General features: G+C 54.5%; 1 protein-coding gene across 1 annotated transcript; it reads left to right on the top strand.

The window, feature by feature from the left end:
* Positions 1 to 2,454: 2,454 nt before the first annotated feature.
* Positions 2,455 to 8,234, top strand: ZDHHC22 (zinc finger DHHC-type palmitoyltransferase 22). The gene is made up of 2 exons (XM_052646601.1): positions 2,455 to 2,980; positions 7,969 to 8,234. The coding sequence occupies exons 1-2, from the start codon at positions 2,455 to 2,457 to the stop codon at positions 8,232 to 8,234; spliced, it is 792 nt and encodes a 263-aa protein (XP_052502561.1).
* Positions 8,235 to 18,763: the final 10,529 nt, after the last annotated feature.

Raw genomic sequence — 18,763 nt, 5'->3', positions numbered from 1 at the left:
GTGAATGATGGACATTCAGACTCTGCGGCAGACAGGCTCCAAGGTCGGGGCTCTCAAGCCATCACCACAAGGACGCTAATCTTCAAGGGTGGTCGCCCCCCAGGGAAAAGCTGAACTCCTAATCCCCTCCGATTTCCTCAGTATGAGAACGACAGGAGAGGATGGAAGGGTCTCAGCCACAGTGAGGAGGGAAGGAGCAGATGACGGTGAGAGAGCATCCGCATCAGGGCTGAACCCAGAGCTCACAGCTGGACTGGTGGCTGAAGTCAGGCGGGGAGCCCCAGCCCGCTCCAGAGGAACGAGGTGGGGGAAGGTTGGCGTGGGGTGGGGGAGCAAGTCCACGAAGCTGAGCGGGGTGACCAGAGCGCCGCCCCCAGGAGGGAAGGGAGGGTTGGCGGGGCTCTGGGAAGGGCGGGGTGGGGGGGATGCCCAGCTGCCGTCCCCGCCGCCTCCTGGCCCCCTCTCGCCGGCGCCCAAGTGGGAGGACGGCAGCTGCCCGCTCCCTCCTCCCGACACCCCCGCTACCTGCCCGGTGCCCCAGCGAAGCGTGAGGAGGCTGAGAGCCCGTGGGGCCGAGCCCGCAACTTTGCAGCCTCGGGGAGGGCGAGAGCCGGCGTCCGGGGCTCCTCTTGTCGGCGGCCAGAGCTCGGTGAGTTCCTCTCCCCACCCGCTCTGCGGCGGCGCGGGGGGCGGCTTCCCGGGCGCCCGGGAGGCGGTGGCCGCCCAGACCGCGGCCGCCCGCGCTGTCTGTCTCGCCGGGGCCCCGGCTGTGCCTCCCTTCTCGGCGGGCGAGGCCGGCGCCAGTGCTGAACGGACAGCGGCGGCCCCCGCGGTCCCTTCTCCCGCTCGCGGCTGGGGCTGCGGCCGCCGGCCGCGCGCCCCTCGCAGCCCCGAGCCCGTCCTTCTTCACGGCGCCGCGGCGCATCTGGAAGCTGCTCCCGCGGCCCCCCTGGCGACCGGCGTGGGGAAGGCACTTGGTTCTCGCCGGAGCCCGGGTTGCCGGCTCTCTGGGGGTGGGCAGAGCCGCCGCCGCCGCAGTCCCCCCGGAGCGTCTGGCGGAGGGGCGGTGAGGGGCCCCCAGCGACCACCCGCAGTGGTCTCAGCCCTGCGCCGAGACCCCCGCCGCTGACAGAGGCCCGCGGTCCCTACGGCGGCCGCCAGTCTTTTGGGGGCTCCGGCACCTGGAAAGGGGACTCCAAGGTGATCAGTCACCCGATTGGCACCGGACAGCCTGGACCGAGGCCTCGTGGCATTCGCCCATCCTGGGTGCAACAACCCTTCTTAGAACTTTTCTCGAGTCTTAGGCTCGCCTACTCCTGAGCCCCTGGAAAAGTTCTCGCGGGCGCCCGGAATCCTATTTTTCAGTGGCTTCCGAAGCTGGGCAGGAACCGGGACTGTGAGGGGCGAGGGGGAATAAATGTGTTGGTGCGGGGCTGCAATCCGCGGCGGGGGTAGGTCCGCTGAAAGGCTGGCCAAGCAGCCACTTCTGTGCCGGGGGAGAGCTTGTTGGCATCGAAAGGGTTTCGGCGGCGCCATCGGGGTTGTTTGGGTTTCTCGCACCAGGAGGGCGGGAGGCAGGCGCAAAGTGGGTAGCGGTGGGAGGGGGCGGGGGAGGAGGCGTAGGGGGATTTTAATTTCGCTGCCTCTTTGCCAAGAAATAGCTAGGGCAGTCAGCAGTCGGAGAGATGGACTGAGCAAAACCAGCTGACCCTGGTATTCCGGTGTGCGCCACCCCCCCCATCCTAAATGTGTGTGTGAATGTATTGATTGTTGTCATTGATTTTTCTAAGAAGCCAGGAGGCAGCGGCTGCTATGTGTACACTCAGACACACATAAACACAGATACACAGGCGCACACACAGATTACACACATAGAACCACACACAAGGAACAGCCCCCCACACCCCATGCACACATCAGGGGACCCACAGGCACACATACCCCCAACGCTCTCTGGGGTATGGGTAAGGTTGCTGAGTACTGCCGAAGATGGGCGGTGGGGCAGAGAAAGGGGAGGAGAAACAGGACTGGCAGTAGGTCATTTCTATCTGCCCTCACCCCAGATCTTCTGCTTTGTCCTCCTAGGGGTCGGAGGAAGAAATCCCAAACCCAGGCACGTTTCCACTGCCACAGAGGAGCAGAGTCCTAGCTCCCCTCCCCCGCTCCACCTCCTTGACCTAGCCTTCCTCGTGCCTGACCCCCAGGGGGGCTCCAGGGTGCTGAGGTTGCTCAAAAATGGAGGAGGCAGACACCAGGAGGTAGGGCTTGGCTCCCAGAGGCCATGGTGATCTCCGGGTGTCACCCCTGCTGGGTGACAGTTAGGGAGAAGAGGAGGGGCGATCTGAGGGATTTTCGTGGAGCAGAACAGACAGAACTGGGGAGCACCCTAGGGCGCCCTCGGGACACTGCGGTAAGTCTCCCTCTCACCCTGGACCCTTAGGAATGTGATTGAGGATGCTGGCCCTGAGGCTGCTCAACGTGGTGGCCCCCGCCTACTTCCTGTGCATCGCCCTGGTGACCTTGGTGCTGCAGCTCTTCCTGTTTCTGCCCCGCATGCGTGAGGACCCCACGGCCGCCCGCCTCTTCTCGCCCGCCCTGCTCCATGGGGCGCTCTTCCTGTTCCTCTCCACCAACGCCCTGGGCAACTACGTCCTGGTCATCCAGAACTCCCCGGACGACCTGGATGCCTGCCAGGGGGCTGAGGCCAGGAGGGCCCTGTGCCCCCCGCCCAGCACCCACTTCTGCCGCGTGTGTGCCAGAGTCACCCTGAGGCACGACCACCACTGTTTCTTCACCGGCAACTGCATCGGGAGCAGGAACATGCGAAACTTCATCCTGTTCTGCCTCTACACCTCGCTGGCCTGCCTCTACTCCATGGTGGCCGGCGTGGCCTACATCTCCGCGGTCCTGTCTATCTCCTTCGCCCACCCCCTGGCCTTCCTCACGCTCCTTCCCACCTCCATCAGCCAGTTCTTCTCCGGTGAGTGGGCCTTGGCAGGCAGGTTGGGCCCTACACAGAGACCTTCCACCTCAACCCTACGTTTGCCAGGTTTAGCAAATAATATACAGGATGACCAGTTACACTGTAATTTCAGATAAAACGATGCTTAACTTTTCAGTACAAGTATTACCTGAATATTGCAGGGGACATATTCATATTAGTTTTTTTTGTTTGTTTTGTTTTGTTATCTATTTGAAATTCACACTAACTGGGCATCTATGTCACCTGGCAACCTCCCTCTCCACCCCCATCCTCGTTCATTATCTCATTGGGTGCCACTGCCCATGTGCTCATTGAACTGTGGCCATCCAGGCAATACACCTTCTCTGTAGCAGGCAGGGTTGAGTGCTGGCAGTCCCTCCATGCAGCCTGTGAGGTAGCCCCATGCTATGACCTTCCTCTGCCTGGACCCCAGTCTGGCTCACTCATTCCTCCAAGGACTTTGCCTTCTAAAGATCTCGCCAACCAACCACAGGGAGGTTAACCAGGGTGCCAGGCCAGTCTTGCCCTTCTACCCATTATATTTGACCCCATCAGGTTGTTCTCTGGTCTACAGATGGCTCAGAGCAAAGAGCACCCTGGTTGGAGTTGTAGCCATATTTAATGACCATCTTCACACCAGCATCACAGGACTGGTGGGGCATTGACCCTCCAGGAAGCTCTTACACCAGCAGGAGCCAGGTGTGTGGGGGCCCTCACACTGGGGTCAGCTAGGCACCCTGGTGAGGGCTGTACCTTGTAAAGTGTACCCCAAGGAGACTGGGGTATCAAGGCCCAAAGGGACCTGGTCCCTGGTGGCAGTTCTTACCTCCTTACCTGGCCTTGAAATCTGCCCTGACCTCATTTCCTTCACTTCGCCCACCCTGGCCCTGACTGTCTTGGTTCTTACAATCAGTAGCATATATATATATATATATATATATATGGACAGGTAGCCATGTGTGTATGACATTGTTATTTCCATTTCTCATGAAGAAACAGACTCAGATGGTATTAAATAGTTGTCCAGTATCTTTTATTTCCGAATGACAGCCTCTGGCCTGCCTCCCAGGTCTTTATAGACAACACACAACAGCTCAGGACAAATAGCTTGTGTCCTCCCCCATTGACCTTTCAGGGACAAAGAAAGACAGAATACAGCTACTTCCACTGAGAACCCCAAATGGTTGTGGTATGTCTGGGCTGGATGCTCATAAGAAATTCTGCTCTACTCTGGGGAAGCATCATTTTGGTCTTTCGTTGGGGCTGTGGCCCAGTCCTTAGAAGACAGAGAGCTTGGTGCCATTTGGCAGTGGGAACACAGAGGCCCAGGAAGGACCCAGCGAAGAGGGCTGTCTTGAGGGCTGGTGGTTGATCTGGGCCCAGAACTCAGAGCTCTCGGGGCCTTCTGGACCCGGGCGGGTGCCAGCATGGGAGGCTGCCAGGGACTGAAATAACCAGGCTGGGGGAGGGCAGGTAGGCGGGTTAGGGGGTGGAGTGTGAGCACAGGCAGGTGGAGAAAGGAGGAGAGCCAGAGAGCCTGATAACACTTCCTTTTCCAAGTAGTTTTATTCACATAAAAATGGATGCTTGCTAAGGGAGGATTTTGAAATGGTTTGATTTGAGATAAGCCTGGGCTTGAGGACTGTCCATATGTGCTAGGTTTGGGAGACAGGAAAGTAAGGGAGAGGGACCTCTTGCTTTAATCTGATGGGGAAACAGAGCCAGTCAGTCCTTTTCTTGGGGCCCAGATCCTGGTTCCAGCAGAAGAATAAGCCCCACTATCCTTTACCTCCTCGCCAGACCCCCTAGTAAAGGAGGCCTTGATTTCTAATCTCCAACTGTCTCATCTCACTTTCCTCCTTTGCCAGGCTTTCATCTTTCCCCTTGGAGAAGGGAATGGCAACCCACTCCAGTACTCTTGCCTGGAGAATCCCATGGACAGAGGAGCCTGGCGGGCTATAGTCCATGGGGTTGCAAAGAAGTCAGACATGACTGAGCAACTAACACACACACACACACACACACACACACACACACACACACACACACACATCTTTCCCCTTGCCAGCCTTTCTCTCCCTTGCCCTGACACACACCTCCCCTATTCAGCTTCTCCCTTCCTGTCCCTTCTCCCTCACTTCTTAACCCAAATGGTTGAGGCTCCCCCCGACTTCTCATCTGCTCAGGAAGCTAGGTGGACAGGAGGGTGTTAAAAGGAACAAAGGTGCCCAGGCTGACCTGTCCTCAACTGGGGCTGCCCCTAAAGCGGATCTGCCACCAGAGCATGGGATGGCTGCGAATGTGGGCCCTGGGGGCTAAAACTGGGATGGGTCTTCAGATGGGTACTGCCCACATGCCCTCAGTTGGTGCCAGAGAAGAAGGACTGGCCAGTGAAATTTTTAGAAGTTGTTTTTTCTTTTGGCTTTATGGGCCACTGCAGGTTGTGTCACCTCTCTGAGTCTCATTCTTCTCATCTGAGAAATGGAGGTGATGCCATCTGACCTGTGTTCATAGCACTTGGAAGACTATGCCAGTGTGGTAGGTGCTAAAAAAATCCAATGGACAAATAAAAAGGTTAATGTTTGTTGGGCAAACTGTATGTGCTACTCACCACGCAGATCTCATTTCAGCCAATCCTCAGGACAAGTCTGTGAGATAAGTATTATATAATTTTTAAAGACTCAGCAACGAAAGGCTTAACAAGGATAAGTTGCTTTGAAACACAGAGTATCAAACCCAAGATTTCGACTCAGGGCTGCTAGCATCCAGAGCCCATATTCTTCCCACCATACTGCTTCCTGGGGCTGCCCCTCTGAAGTTGCTTCTTGATGATTGAGCCACTTTGGGAGGGAGGGAGCTTCTTATCCCTGGATGGATGTTAAAGATCTGGGTGATGCTCTGTCAAAGGTGCTTGGTGGGAAGCCGGGCTGGAGAGATTGGATGGTGTGACTGTTTCAACCCATTAGGAAAATTCTGTGATTTTCTAAAAGGAGCAGAACTATTATTAAATAGTTCAGAGGAGCTGAGGCAACCAGGCTAGCTATCTTCAAACACTTTGAGAGAAAACAGATCCCCAGAATAGCCTTTTATAGCTGCTGCAAGGGGCCAAGGAAAGGCCACAAGGTCTTTTCTATATGCCTTAATTTGTGCCAGAAAAAAAGCCTATGGAAAACAGCTTCCATCAGCCCAGGCCTGTCCCTGAGGCTGCATTGCAAGGCATGCTTGTGCTTGACAGCTCTGATGTTCACACATCCCAGCTTGCAGGCCCTCTTTGCCTGTCAGCATCCTGTACCCCAGAGGGCACCATGGTCCCAGGGTCCTTCATCCTACACGTGGCTGCCTGAGCTAACCTGACAAGGAAGAAGTGGGTCAGAGGCATGGCACAGCCTAAGGTGAGCCCTGTCCCTCTGCTGTTCCCTGCCCCCAGTGCAAGCCAGCTGGACTGAGCTTTCCATCCCTCGGGCAGTGGGACTTATCTGTCCCCAAGTTTGCCAACAGAAACTTGCTATCAAAGCTCCTAGGGCTGAGGGCAAGACAGGGATGCTAATGAACAAACCTGAGTCGTATCCACGTCCTCCTGGTTGCTGAGTCCAGCATTGCTCAGACTGGAAAAGTTTTAAAAGCCCAGCCCTCAGGAGTCTGGAAATGGAAGCTTGGGGAGATGAGAAGAGGTCCTTGAGGGCCAGGGGAAACTGGAGAAGGGAGGTATATGGTTAAGATTTGCAGGGATGAGTAGGTTGTAAGGTGGGGTCTCTGGCAGGCACTTGCATCTCACTGGGAGGAGTGGTGGTGAGCTTGCCCTGTAGGAGAGAGGGGCTGAGGAGGGCTTTTGATTTCTCTGCTAGGCCCACTGCCTTGGTGGCTGGGCAGGTGGAGGCTGCCAAAGTTGTAGATCAACCAGGTCTCCAAGCCCTGGAAAGGAGAAGGAGAAAGCTTGATGGTTTTAGGAGTTAAACTTGAGCCTCTTTTGGAGGTGGTCTTCTTATCTGTGAAGGATGCTCAGCAGGGAGGGCTGGGCTGAGTGTGAACCAGAATGCTGGCCACTGGGCACACAGTGTCCCTGAATGATGCAACCCTGTGGAATTATTGCTATTCTACCCATTTTACATTATGAGCAAACTGCAACTCAGAGAGGTTAAGAAACTTGTGCAAGGCCACAGGGCTGGGAGAGTCAAACTTAGCAAGGACCGACCACTCCAGCTTGGAAGAGAATGGGCAATCGCTTACTCAGTGGATGTTTGAGCCAGTCATGCAGAGTGCGGATTTAGAGGGGTTTAAGGGAGGTCCGGCTCAAGGCAGGGGGCTAGACTGATGGCCTTGGGGGCCTCTTCCAGTCTTAGCAAGCTCTGATAGGACAGCTCTGGCCGAAAGTTCCAGTGGCCATACTGTCCTCTTTTTAACATTGATAATTGAATTATCCTCTGCGCTGCCTTGAAGCTCGTGACTTCTTGATGACGAGGCCCTGTTCTCCATCATGCTGTCACTTTCCTGAGTCCTCCCAGCCAGTGCTCACAGCTCTGAAGGCAGCAGGCTCTCCAGTTGCCCAGACACCATCTCCCTCTCCAGGGTCCTCAGCTCATCCCTCTCTCCTCCTGAGAAAACCCCCTTCTCCCTGTTTCTAGCCCCCAAAGAGAAGGCAGAGAGAGATGGGAAGCACTGACCCTGAGCAAAGGTTAGCATCTAGGCACTGCCTATAGGAGTTTCCTTTCCTTCACCCCCACGTCCCCAGCGCTCCTATCTCGCCTCCTCTCTCGCCTCAGCATTAATAAAAAGTTAGGACAACTAGTCCTATCCCTCGCCACAGCGCTGAGACTCCTACAAAAAGTAGTTTCAGTCTCATTCATCTCCCTCTCTCCGGAGCGGAAAGCGCCTGCCTGGATCGCGGTCTCGTACGTGGCCTGAGTGTAAAGCGAGTCTGGTGTTTCCCCGCCCTCTGCAGGAGCTGTCCTCGGTTCTGAAATTTGTTTTCCCCCCTCCCTCTACAGGAGCTGTCCTCGGTTCTGAAATGTTCGTCATCCTCATGCTTTATCTCTGGTTTGCCATTGGCCTGGCCTGCGCTGGTTTCTGCTGCCATCAGCTACTGTTGATCCTACGGGGGCAGACCCGCCACCAGGTGCGGAAGGGGGTGGCGGTGAGGCCCCGGCCTTGGCGCAAGAACTTACAGGAGGTCTTCGGGAAGAGGTGGCTGTTGGGCCTGCTGGTCCCCATGTTCAATGTTGGAAGCGAGAGCTGCAAGCAGCGGGACAAGTAGCAGGCACTCCCATCACTCCTCTGTGTGTGTCTGTCTGTCTTGACTCCTTGTGAACATGAGACCACAGCACCCCGTCTCCACCCATGACCCACTACAACTTTGGACTGGTAAGGTCCTAGCATCCACCCCTGGTCTATAACACCAGAGAACTGCGTTGGTTCTCAAGGGGGAAAGATGGCCACCCAGGCATTGCTAGGCTCCCCCATGAGCCAGCCTGGTGGCTGATAACTGTTCAGAGGCCTCCGTTTTTGTTTCCTTCCCTTGGGTGCCTGCTTTCCGTCTCTGCCTGGTCCATACACTCTCTACCAAGTCTCCCACCATCACTGCTATCTGCTAGAGCTTTTCCTTTCAACCCTAGACTAGGAGTGGGGAGCGGACTCTTACTGCTGGTATGATGCTCCCTAAGGGCCTGAAATCTGGCAAAAATGTTTAAAATGACCATGGGTGAGAGGCAGCCAAGTCAGCTCTGCCAACTGCTAGTGAGGTTGGGAAAGGAGGGTCGTGTGTCTTCATCTTTGTGGAACTGTGGACAGTGGAAGGAAAAAAGAACTCAGTAGCTTGCTGCCCAGCCCCCAAGTTGCAAGGCCTTTTCTCTGGGAGATAGAAGCCAACAGCCTGAGATTTTCCAGCTGCTGTCTCCTGTCCTCCCTACCCCAGCTGGGCCCCCCAGCCCAGTCCAGGACCTGGCTGGATGCTTCTTTTCCCTGGCACTCTTCCAGCCTTTGCCATTGGTCTCCAACCTCCAGGTCTTCCATAGATGATGGGAAGACAAGGAATAAGGGAGAAAGGAAGGGAGATACTGATAAATGAGAGAGGTGTGTGACTGTACAACTACATAGAAGAGGGCATGTATGCGTGTCTGTGGGGGGGGGGGGTGGTGGTGACGAATGTTGTTATGAAAATAGAGAGGAGGGGAGGGGGTTGTTCAGAGATTGGGCACTGGAATATTTTAGGACTGAGAATGAGGGGGGCAAATGGGCTTATTTCTGAAGGACATTCTAGCAGCTAAAGCTGCTCCATGTTTGAATGGTTGCCTGGGGAGATAGTGAGTGCCCCACAACTGGAGGTATTCCAGAAGGGACTGAGCAGTCATCTGATAGGTGTGCTGTGGAAGGAATTTCTGGCACAGGGTCAGGGAAAGGAAGCTCCTTTCCACCCCACGATTTGTGTCCTCTTCCTGAGTACAAAAGGATACTTGCCAGGTCCAGAGGCAAGACCTGCTGCAGAGACACCTGGGAGTTATTTGCTTTCATAGAGGATGGGGCAGGTAGGGAGGGGTCTGAAAATCATGGTGCAAACTTTCAGGACCACTGGGTATTAATGCTAGTTGAGGTGTCGGCATTTGCGAACAGGGGCATGGAGCCATTTCAGGAGCAGGTCGGGGCAGTGGCAGGGAAAGCAAAGCTGGAAGGGGATGCGCAACTCTGAGAAGGGAGACAGGGAGAGTGGAGGCTCAAGAAGTGGGGAGCAGAATATAGGGGTGCAGATAGGAGGCCAGCCCTGACTGACTCTGAATGAAAGCGCTGCTGTGTGTTCTGGGGCCCAGATGACCAGACCCCTGGGTTATATGAGGGAGTGGAGACAACACAAATGACCCCTCCTGACTGGGTCCCAAGGCCGTTCTGCCATCCAGCCTGCTGAAGCCCACACTCTGCAGTGTCCAGCTGGTGGTCACAGTGACCCCAACCATGGCTGCACAACACCTTGAGCTCTTGAGCAGAGCTTGGGAAGGTCCTGCCTTCATGTCTCTGAGAACTGATGTAGTAACAGTGCCTCCCGCTCATACTTCTCCCTCTTATATTCATGCATTCATTCATGCCTCCTACTGTATTTATTGAGCACCAACTATGTGCCAAGTCTCTACCAGGCACTGGTATACAACACTGAACAAGATGGTGAGATCCCTGCCCCCGGGAGCATCCAGTTGCTGTCCCCATGCACTGACTCCCACTCCCTGAAAAATGGTTACTCTGCCATCTTGCTGGTCAGCAGGACAGGTCATTTGGAGGGGAAGGATGTGGCAGAGGGGGTGAAATGGGGCTCCCAGGCTTCCAGGATGGAGGGGTTATTGAGGCGGGGAGCATGCTCACCCTCAGTTCTGACAACACTGAAGCAGTGGAAGTGGAAGAGGAGCAGGGAGACCCCAATACTCAAGCTTGGAAGGCAGCCCTGCCACGCTCTGACTCCTGGAGGCTCAGCTCTTGTGAAGGAGCAGAAGACAGATGATGCAGGGAGTCATCTCCTGGCTGATTGGCCAGAGGGAGTGGCAGTGGGGAGGTTGCCAGGTGTGGGGCTTGAGTAATATTTGTACACATGGCTGAGTATTGTCAGTAAAGAACATCAATAAAATATGTGGTTTTAAATTGGATTTGACGTGGTTGCTTTGGCACTGTCGTTGGTATCAGGGCTGGCCAGACTGGAATGCACAGACACAGTCATACTAACTGCTAAAATACTGAAGGTAAGAATTAACAATGCTTCTGTCCCAGCAGGTAAATGACCACTGTCCATAATCTACCTCTGCTGTCCCAGCTGCTCCTGCTCCTCCCCTGGGGTCCTGGGCTCCCCTCACAAGTCAGCAATAAAAGGGCAATGCCTGGCAGCTGCGTGGGACCCCAAGGACCCTGCTCCTGCCCTTCAGCCAGTGTCCATTGTGAGGGGTCAAGGATGTGCTGCATGGCTGGTAAAAGTGTGGGCATCACCCCTGGCTGGAGACAGGTCTGCATGCTAGGATCTGCAGACCCACAGGCACCAGGGATGGAATGGCTGACCCTGCCTCCTCCTCCCTCTCCTTCCCACGTCAGAGGACAGCTGGGGAGTCCACCCGGTCTTCCATCTCATCCAGAACTCAGCAGCACTGAGAATCAGCCGGGGAGCCCTGCCCTCTCGGCTCCTGCAGTATCAGGACACCTTGAGCTGCCCACCCCTGGGAGAGCTGGGAGGGCACTGAGGCCTGGGGGAGGGCCTGGTCCCTGAGCAGGTGAGTGGACATAACCTCTGATGGTATCCAAAGACCTGCAAGCCTGGACTGATGGTGGACACAACTGGCCGTTGGGGAACCTTCAGCCGAGGCCAGTGTTGTATACGGTCTGCACTCCCTGAACGCTCACCACCAGGCAAACAGCAAGGCAGCCCCTAGATAAGCTGGGGCAGGTGGGGAGGGGACACATGGAGCTGCGGTCAGCCCTCAGCGCTTTCTAGAGCAGGAGCCACCTGTACTCCACCGGGCAGAGACATCTGCCTTGTTCACCGTCTTGCCCTGGATGCTAGCGGCGGCTCAGCACATAGCAGATGATCAATAAACACGGCCCGAATGTTTGCACAGGTCAGTGCTTATTCGCACGTTCCATATGTCTTCTTCCCCTAATGTGCCCAGAACTAGATTCTGCACACAGTGGGGCTGGAAGACAGATGAGACAGCTGTTCTCCAAGGGTTCACACCCTGGGAGAGATTCCTGGGAGTGCTCAGAGGAAGGAGAGAGAATACCTAGATGTAGGGGACTTCCAGGTAGGGTAGGGTAAGGTAGGGGAGGGGAGATGAGGTCTCAGCAGGTGGAGGGACCCGGGGAGGGCTGCCTGGGTGGAGGGAACAGGCCTGGAGCTTTGGAGTGAGCGTGGAACGGTAAGCACAGGGGACACTACAGATGGAGTTAAGGCTAAGAGACGGGACCTGAGCAGAGGGGCCTTGAATGCCAAGCTAAGAAATCTAGAATGACTTTGACAGGTCATAGGGAATACTTGGAGAAGGCAATGGCACCCTACTCCAGTACTCTTGCCTGGAAAATCCCATGGATGGAGGAGCCTGGTGGGCTGCAGTCCATAGGGTCCCTAAGAGTCAGACACGACTGAGTGACTTCACTTTCACTTTTCACTTTCATGCATTGGAGAAGGAAATGGCAACCCACTCCAGTGTTCTTGCCTGGAGAACCCCAGGGACAGGGGAGCCTGGTGGGCTGCCGTCTATGGGGTCGCATAGAGTCGGACACGACTGAAGAGACTTAGCAGCAGCAGCAGCAGCAGCAGGGAATACTTTGGCCACCTGATGCAAAGAACTGAGTCCTTGGAAAAGACCCTGATGCTGGGAAAGATTGAAGGTGGGGGAAGGGGATGAGAGGATGAGATGGTTGGATGGCATCACCAACTCGATGGACATGAGTTTGAGCAAGTTCTGGGAGTTGGTGATGGACAGGGAGGCCTGGTGTGCTGCAGTCCGTAGGGTCGCAGAGTTGGACACAATTGAGCGACTGAACTGAATTGACTGAGGGAACCATTGAAGGTTTGAGCAAGGGGATTACCTGATTAGATCTAGAATTCAGAAATGGAGCCTTGGCAGGTAGACTGAAAGTGGGAGGGACCTGATAAGAGGCATTTGCTACATTCTGAGTGTGATGTAACCAGGGTTCGGGTGGTTAGCAGCTGTGGGCTGGTAAGGAGGGGGGATGCCAAAGCCACTTCACAGACAGGGAGCATGACCAGAGAGCTACTGGGGAAAGATCCAAAGTGATCCTGAAGGTAGAAGTGGGGTGACCAGGGTGCCCTGCAGGCCAGCAAGGCCAGCAGGAGCCCTGGAGATGGGAGAACGTGACCCTCAGTGGGGTCCTGGGTGGGGTTCAGGGCCCCCTGAAGCACTTGGATGCTGTCATTGGCCCATCATTGGCTGGCAGTTGATGGTGTCACTAATAACCACCCTGCAACCCTGAGTTGGGGAAGAGGGTCAGAGCTTACTTTAACACACAACTCTGACTCCCAAAACTGGGGGTCGGAAACCATCTGCCCGTGGCAATAGAGGTCACAGGTCCTCTGGCCTCCACACCCAGAGTCAGATGGAGCGATACACTGGGCTCCTCAGTGTTCAAGAACCAAAGGAGCATTGGGAAAACGATGTACTTGAGGAGACCTAAACTACATTGCCCTCCACTGTAATGAGGAGCCAGTCCTAGGTCCTGGCAGGCATCTTTCAGCCAGTCTCCTCCCCTAAGCACACAGCTGTCCCTGTCATTCCATGCATTTGGTTCCCCAAGTTTCCTGGCTCCTTTCTGTACCTTCTGGGCATGCTCTCAGAGATGCTTGAGAGGCAGCCCCTCCTGCTGGGGAGAAAGGAGGGCTGGGCAAGGGAGCAAGGATGCTTGGCTCCCATCTTATCCCAGGTGCTTTAGAGGTGAGGCAGAACCCTGGTCCTGCTTACCAGCCAAGGTGAGCCTGTTGGTGTGGTGGGGTGGGGAGGGGTGGCTCAGCTGTTCTTGGTGTTGGTCTCTGCCTCTGCCTTCTTCCTCTCTCTCTGGGTGGTGCGGGCCCAGCTCCTCCACTCATTCCTTAAACTTTCATTGATGCCAACTCGATGCCAGGCAAAATGCCAAGAACCAGGCAGGTGAAGATGACTGAGACCCATTGCTTAATCTAGGGGAGTTCACTGACAAGACAACCAATCACAGATGGTTGTAGTTCTGAGGTATGAGAGCATAGACGGGAGGGAGAGGGACAAGGTGCTAGGGAAGCCTGGGGGAGAGCACTCACTGGGCCATGGGTAAGCTGGAAGACTCCCCAGAGGAGGTGACACCTGGGTCACACAGGATGAATAGGAGTTGGTTGGGCAGAAAAGCAAGGATGTGGGTGGAAGTGGGGACTGGAAGGACTATACAGAAGGAGGGATGCCAGGTGATTTCTGGGAATTTCAAGTCTCCATGTACGAGGGATGGGATCATGAGTAGGCAACGTGAGGCCACAGCTGAGGAAGATTTTTAGTCTTGAGGGCACGTGCTCCCTGCCTCCTCCCTCTGACCACTTCTTACAAAACCTTGACTCAGCCTAAACCTTGGCTCCTCCTAGGTCCAGGCAGTGCCACTTGGGTGCATCGGGCACAACCTGATGTCTAGATCGGCAGGGTCCTCCGGGTTGGAGTCTAAAGGCAGGGGGTCATGGTCATTGCCGAGTTTCAGCCTGAAGCCGCTGGAGAGCTCAACTGGGACCTCTTTCTGGCCCCAAAGAGGGGCCCCTGGGAGCTCCCCCATCCCTCTTTCCTTCCCAGCCAGACTCAGCAAGTGGGGTTGGAGGGAAACTGTTTCTGTCAAGATAGCCTCTGGGAGTAGAGCAGAATCGAAAAGCTGAAAACCCTGAAACGCAGGGAAGACTGCATGTGGCACCATCTCCTGTCTTGACTGGCGAGGCCCACATGCCCTTTGTGGCGTGCTGCCCCCTGGTGGACAGCCCCACAACCACAGGCCTCTTCCATCTGCCTAGGCCTCTCCCAGTCCCACCACACGCCATGAGGTTTGCAGTCCAGCACTGGAGGGATCTTCCTCAACACTTGGCAGCTCTAACTGACTGCCTCCTGCGTGGGTTTGTCTCCCAACTCTACTGTAAGCCGTAGAAGGTGGGAGTGGAGATGATGGACTGCCCTGGATTCCCCCACGCCTCGTGAGAGTGTGGCCCACCGACGCTGCTGTTGCAGTAATTCTACTGTGGGTGATAATGACCAACTCTTCCTGAGCATTCTTTACCTGGCAGACCCTTATCATATACACACTCTATGCACTTATCATATACACATATGCACTGTTTATTCCTCACAGAACCCCTCGAGGCATGCTTTAGTATTACCTCTGTTTCCCAAATAAAGAAACAGAGGCACAGAGAGGTTATATCATTTACCCAAAGCCTTGTGGCAGAGCTGGGATTTGAACCCAGGTGCCTGCTCCTGAGTTTATCCTTCTAACCCAGACACTAGTTGGTCTTTCCACATGGACTGTTGTAGATATCCAATAAATTTCCTGCTGAAAAGTAACCATGAGTCGAGTTTTTGTTCATCAATTCATTGACTGATGGATGCATCTAACACATTTATTCAGCACTAGGTGTCACTTCCTGGTGGCTGAGAAGGTAAAGAATCTGCCTTCCATTCAGGAGACCCAGGTTTGATTCCTGGGTCAGGAAGATCCCCTGGAGAAGGGAATGGTAACCCACTCCAGTACTCTTGCCTAGAAAATTCCATGGACAGAGGAGCCTGGTGGGCCACAGTCCACAGCGTCCAACAAAGAGTCAGACATGACTGAAGCCACTAAGCATGCACTCACTATGCGATAGGCCTTGGTGGGGACAGAAAGAGGCCCAAGGCTCAGCCTCTGACTTCATAGAGCAGTCAGCTGCCTAAGGTGGCCGTGCAGATGGAAACAGGCTGACTTCAGAGCCAGTGAGGTGAATCTGGTTCCTCCCAGAATGATGATGATGGCAAACTGCCCTGGATGAAGCAGCTTCTTCCAGAGGCTGATTGTGGAGGCCTGAGGACAGTGCAGGCTAGGGACCCTCCTCCAGGGCTCAGGGACGATGCCCAGCCAGCCAGAAAGGCCTGAGCTGTAGCTGGGCTGCTGCCCTCCCAGGCATTGTTGTGGCGCCTGCAGGAGGGGACGAAACGCTGCCTGGAGGCTGAGCTCAGCATCTCTCACACCCACACCCAAGGACCAGAACAGGGGAGGCACCAGAAACCCTGAGATGGCCTGGGCTCCGAGGAGAAAGCAGAGCATACGTCAAAGCTCACTCTCAACATACGGGAAGAGAGAAGCCTCCGCAGGGCCGAGGACAGCGGAAGCGAGATAACGTGGTAACGTCCTCCGAGCGGAAGGCAGCGATAGCCCAACGCTCAGCAGACGGAGCCGGGCACTGACCTGGAACCCTGAGCCGACAGAGCTGAGAGCAGGGGCTGGACGCTTCCAGAAGGGAGGCAGTCCTGTGTGCGGGCTCCTTCCCAGAGTCCCTGTACCCAGATGCCCCTTTCTGGTCCACTCGTGATGCCTGAAATCCCTACCACCAATATCTCCTTAAAAAAAAATAACACTCCCCCCATCACCGCCAAACTCCTCCTTTCAAATTCTGGGATTGGCTTGAGCTGCTTTCCTTTCCTGCCTGATAGTGAGCTGAGAGTTGGGCCAGACAAGGCCTGAATAGGGGATTTTATCTCTTTTTTTTTTTTTTTTTGGCTGTCCTGTATCTTAGCTGCAGCAGTTGGGATCCAGTTCCCCAACCAGGGATTGAACCTGGGCTCCCTGCTTTGGGAGCAGAGTCTTAGCTGCTGGCACCAGGGAAATCCCTGAATGGGGGCTTTTAGATAGAGAGGAAAGGCGAGTGGTGTTCAAGACATGGTGCTCTGAGGGGAAGGGGGACCCTGCATAAGCAGAAGTCAGGGTGGGGGGCTCACATATCCCCTATCCGGTAAGTGGCATCTTGGAAAGATTACCACACTGAGTCCAGAGTACCCAGGATTCTGATGCTGAGTCCCTGTGTGACCCTGGGCAAGTCACTGTTGTGACTGGACTTCGGACTGTTTTTTTTTAATGGTTAAATATGCAATGTTTAAAACTGCAACCTAGATAGCATATTGAAAAGCAGAGAAATCACTTTGCCAACAAAGGTCCGTCTAATCAAAGCTATGGTCTTTCCAATAGTCATGTATGGATGTGAGAGTTGGACTATAAACAAAGCTGAACGCTGAAGAATTATGCTTTTGAACTGTGGTGTTGGAGAAGACTCCTGAGAGTCCCTTGGACTGCAAGGAGATCCAACCAGTCCATCTTAAAGGAAATCAGTCCTAAACACTCATTGGAAGGACTGACGCTGAAGCTGAAACTCCAATACTTTGGCCACCTCATGCGAAGGGTTGACTCATTTGAAAAGACCCTGATGCTGGGAAAGATTGAGGGCGGGAGGAGAAGGGGACGACAGAGGATGAGATGGTTGGATGGCATCACCGACTCAATGGAGTTTGAGTAAATTCCGGGAGTTGTTGATGGACAGGGAGGCCTGGTGTGCAGCAGTCCATGGGGTGACAAAAAGTTGGACATGACTGAGCAACTGAACTGAATGCAATGTTTATTACTGTAATTCACAGTGTTTCAGGTATACAGCAAAGTGATTCAGTTGTATGTATATTTATATATCTGATTCAGTTGCGTGCATATATATTCTTTTTCAGATTCTTTCCCATTATAGGGTTTTACAAGAAACTGATCTCTGTGCTATACAGCAGGTCGTTGTGTATTTTACATGTGGCAGTACATATCTGTTCATCCCAAATTCTTAATTTATCCCTCTCTTCCTTTCCACTTCAGTAATGATTAGTTTCTTTTCTATGTCTGTGAGTCTATTTCCGTTTTATAAATAAGCTGATTTGTACCATTTTTTAAATCCACATATACGTGATATCATATGACATCTCTTTCTCTGACTTATTTCACTTAGTTATGGTCGTCTCTGTTGCATCCACGTTGCTGTAAATGGCACCATTTCATTCTTTCCGATGGGTGAGCACTACTCCATGTAGATATGTATCACATCTTCTTATTCATTCATCTGTCGATGTACATTTAGATTGTTTCCGTGTCTTGGCTATTGTAAAACATGTATGTTTCTTAATTCGAGTTTTTGCCTGTTCCAGGTATGTGCTTAGGAGTGGAATTGCTGGATTGTGGCGTAACTCTATAGTTTTTAAAGGGACTGCCCTCCCGTTTTCCATAGCTGCTGCACCAATTTCCATTCCCACCAACAGGGTGGAGGGCTCCCCTTTCTCCACACCCTCTCTGGACTTAGACTTATCAAGAACTGGACATTCTCAGCCCTCAATGGGACACTTGGTCTGAATGACCTCCCCAAAGGGGTGACACAGAGGGCAGCGGGAGGCTTCTGAATTGTGACCGCAAGAGACTAAGCCTCAGGAGAGCTGACTTCTAGTCCGGATTATGTCCTAGATTCACTGAGTACCCTTCCACCAGGCACTGGGCTCAGTCTGGCAAACTTCTGCCTAGCGTGATGTGCAGTGGACAGTGGGGGAGACGGCAGGAAGAGTGCTTAGGCGAAAAAAGCAGTGAAGAGTAAGTATGACTTCAGAACTGGAAAGAACGGGGAGGTGAAACGACATATGAATTAGATTTTGATAGATTCCAAGCCAGCAGCGGCAGGAAAAGGGCTGTTGCTGCTTTTAATCAGGCTGGTAAGGGCTGCTCCCCAGGTCCAGGTGGAAAGGGCCCTGGGAAACCCGAGGAGGGAGCCGACCAGGCGTCCAGTAGAGCCAGCAGCGAGGTCCATCCACCTGGGCGCGCCTGGCAGCAGGGGCCAGGACTCCCTGGCAACGTGCTGGGTAATTAACGGAGAGAGGGGCAGGGGAAGCGAACGACTGTTAGCCGGAGAAAGGATTTAATTAGTAACGCTTTCAGGAGAGAAAATTAAATTACAGGAAACGGTGGTGTACTCCGAGGGAACACAAAACCCCTAAACCGATTCCTCAGACTCCTGCGCGGGCCCGGGTCGCAATTCCACAGCCCGGGCCCACCCCGTGGGTGCAGGACCGCGCGGGGCTGGGTGTTACCCTGGCTGGGCTGCGCTTCCGCGTCGCGCTTGGGCATCCCTGGGGCCCGTCAGGGCTCGCTGCCATGACTCGGCTCGGCGAGAAGGGGGCGCCCGCGCCCCGCAGGCCAAGGTGGCGCGCCCGAGAGGACCTGGGGGGCGATCGAAGCCTGGAGGGGCCGCCTGGGGTGTCTTCTCCT

The sequence above is a fragment of the Budorcas taxicolor genome, chromosome 10 (genome assembly GCF_023091745.1).
Source record: "Budorcas taxicolor isolate Tak-1 chromosome 10, Takin1.1, whole genome shotgun sequence".
NCBI classification, from domain to species: domain Eukaryota; kingdom Metazoa; phylum Chordata; class Mammalia; order Artiodactyla; family Bovidae; genus Budorcas; species Budorcas taxicolor.
The sequence above is the reverse complement of the archived record's forward strand: the minus strand, read 5'-3'. Positions and strand labels throughout refer to the sequence as shown.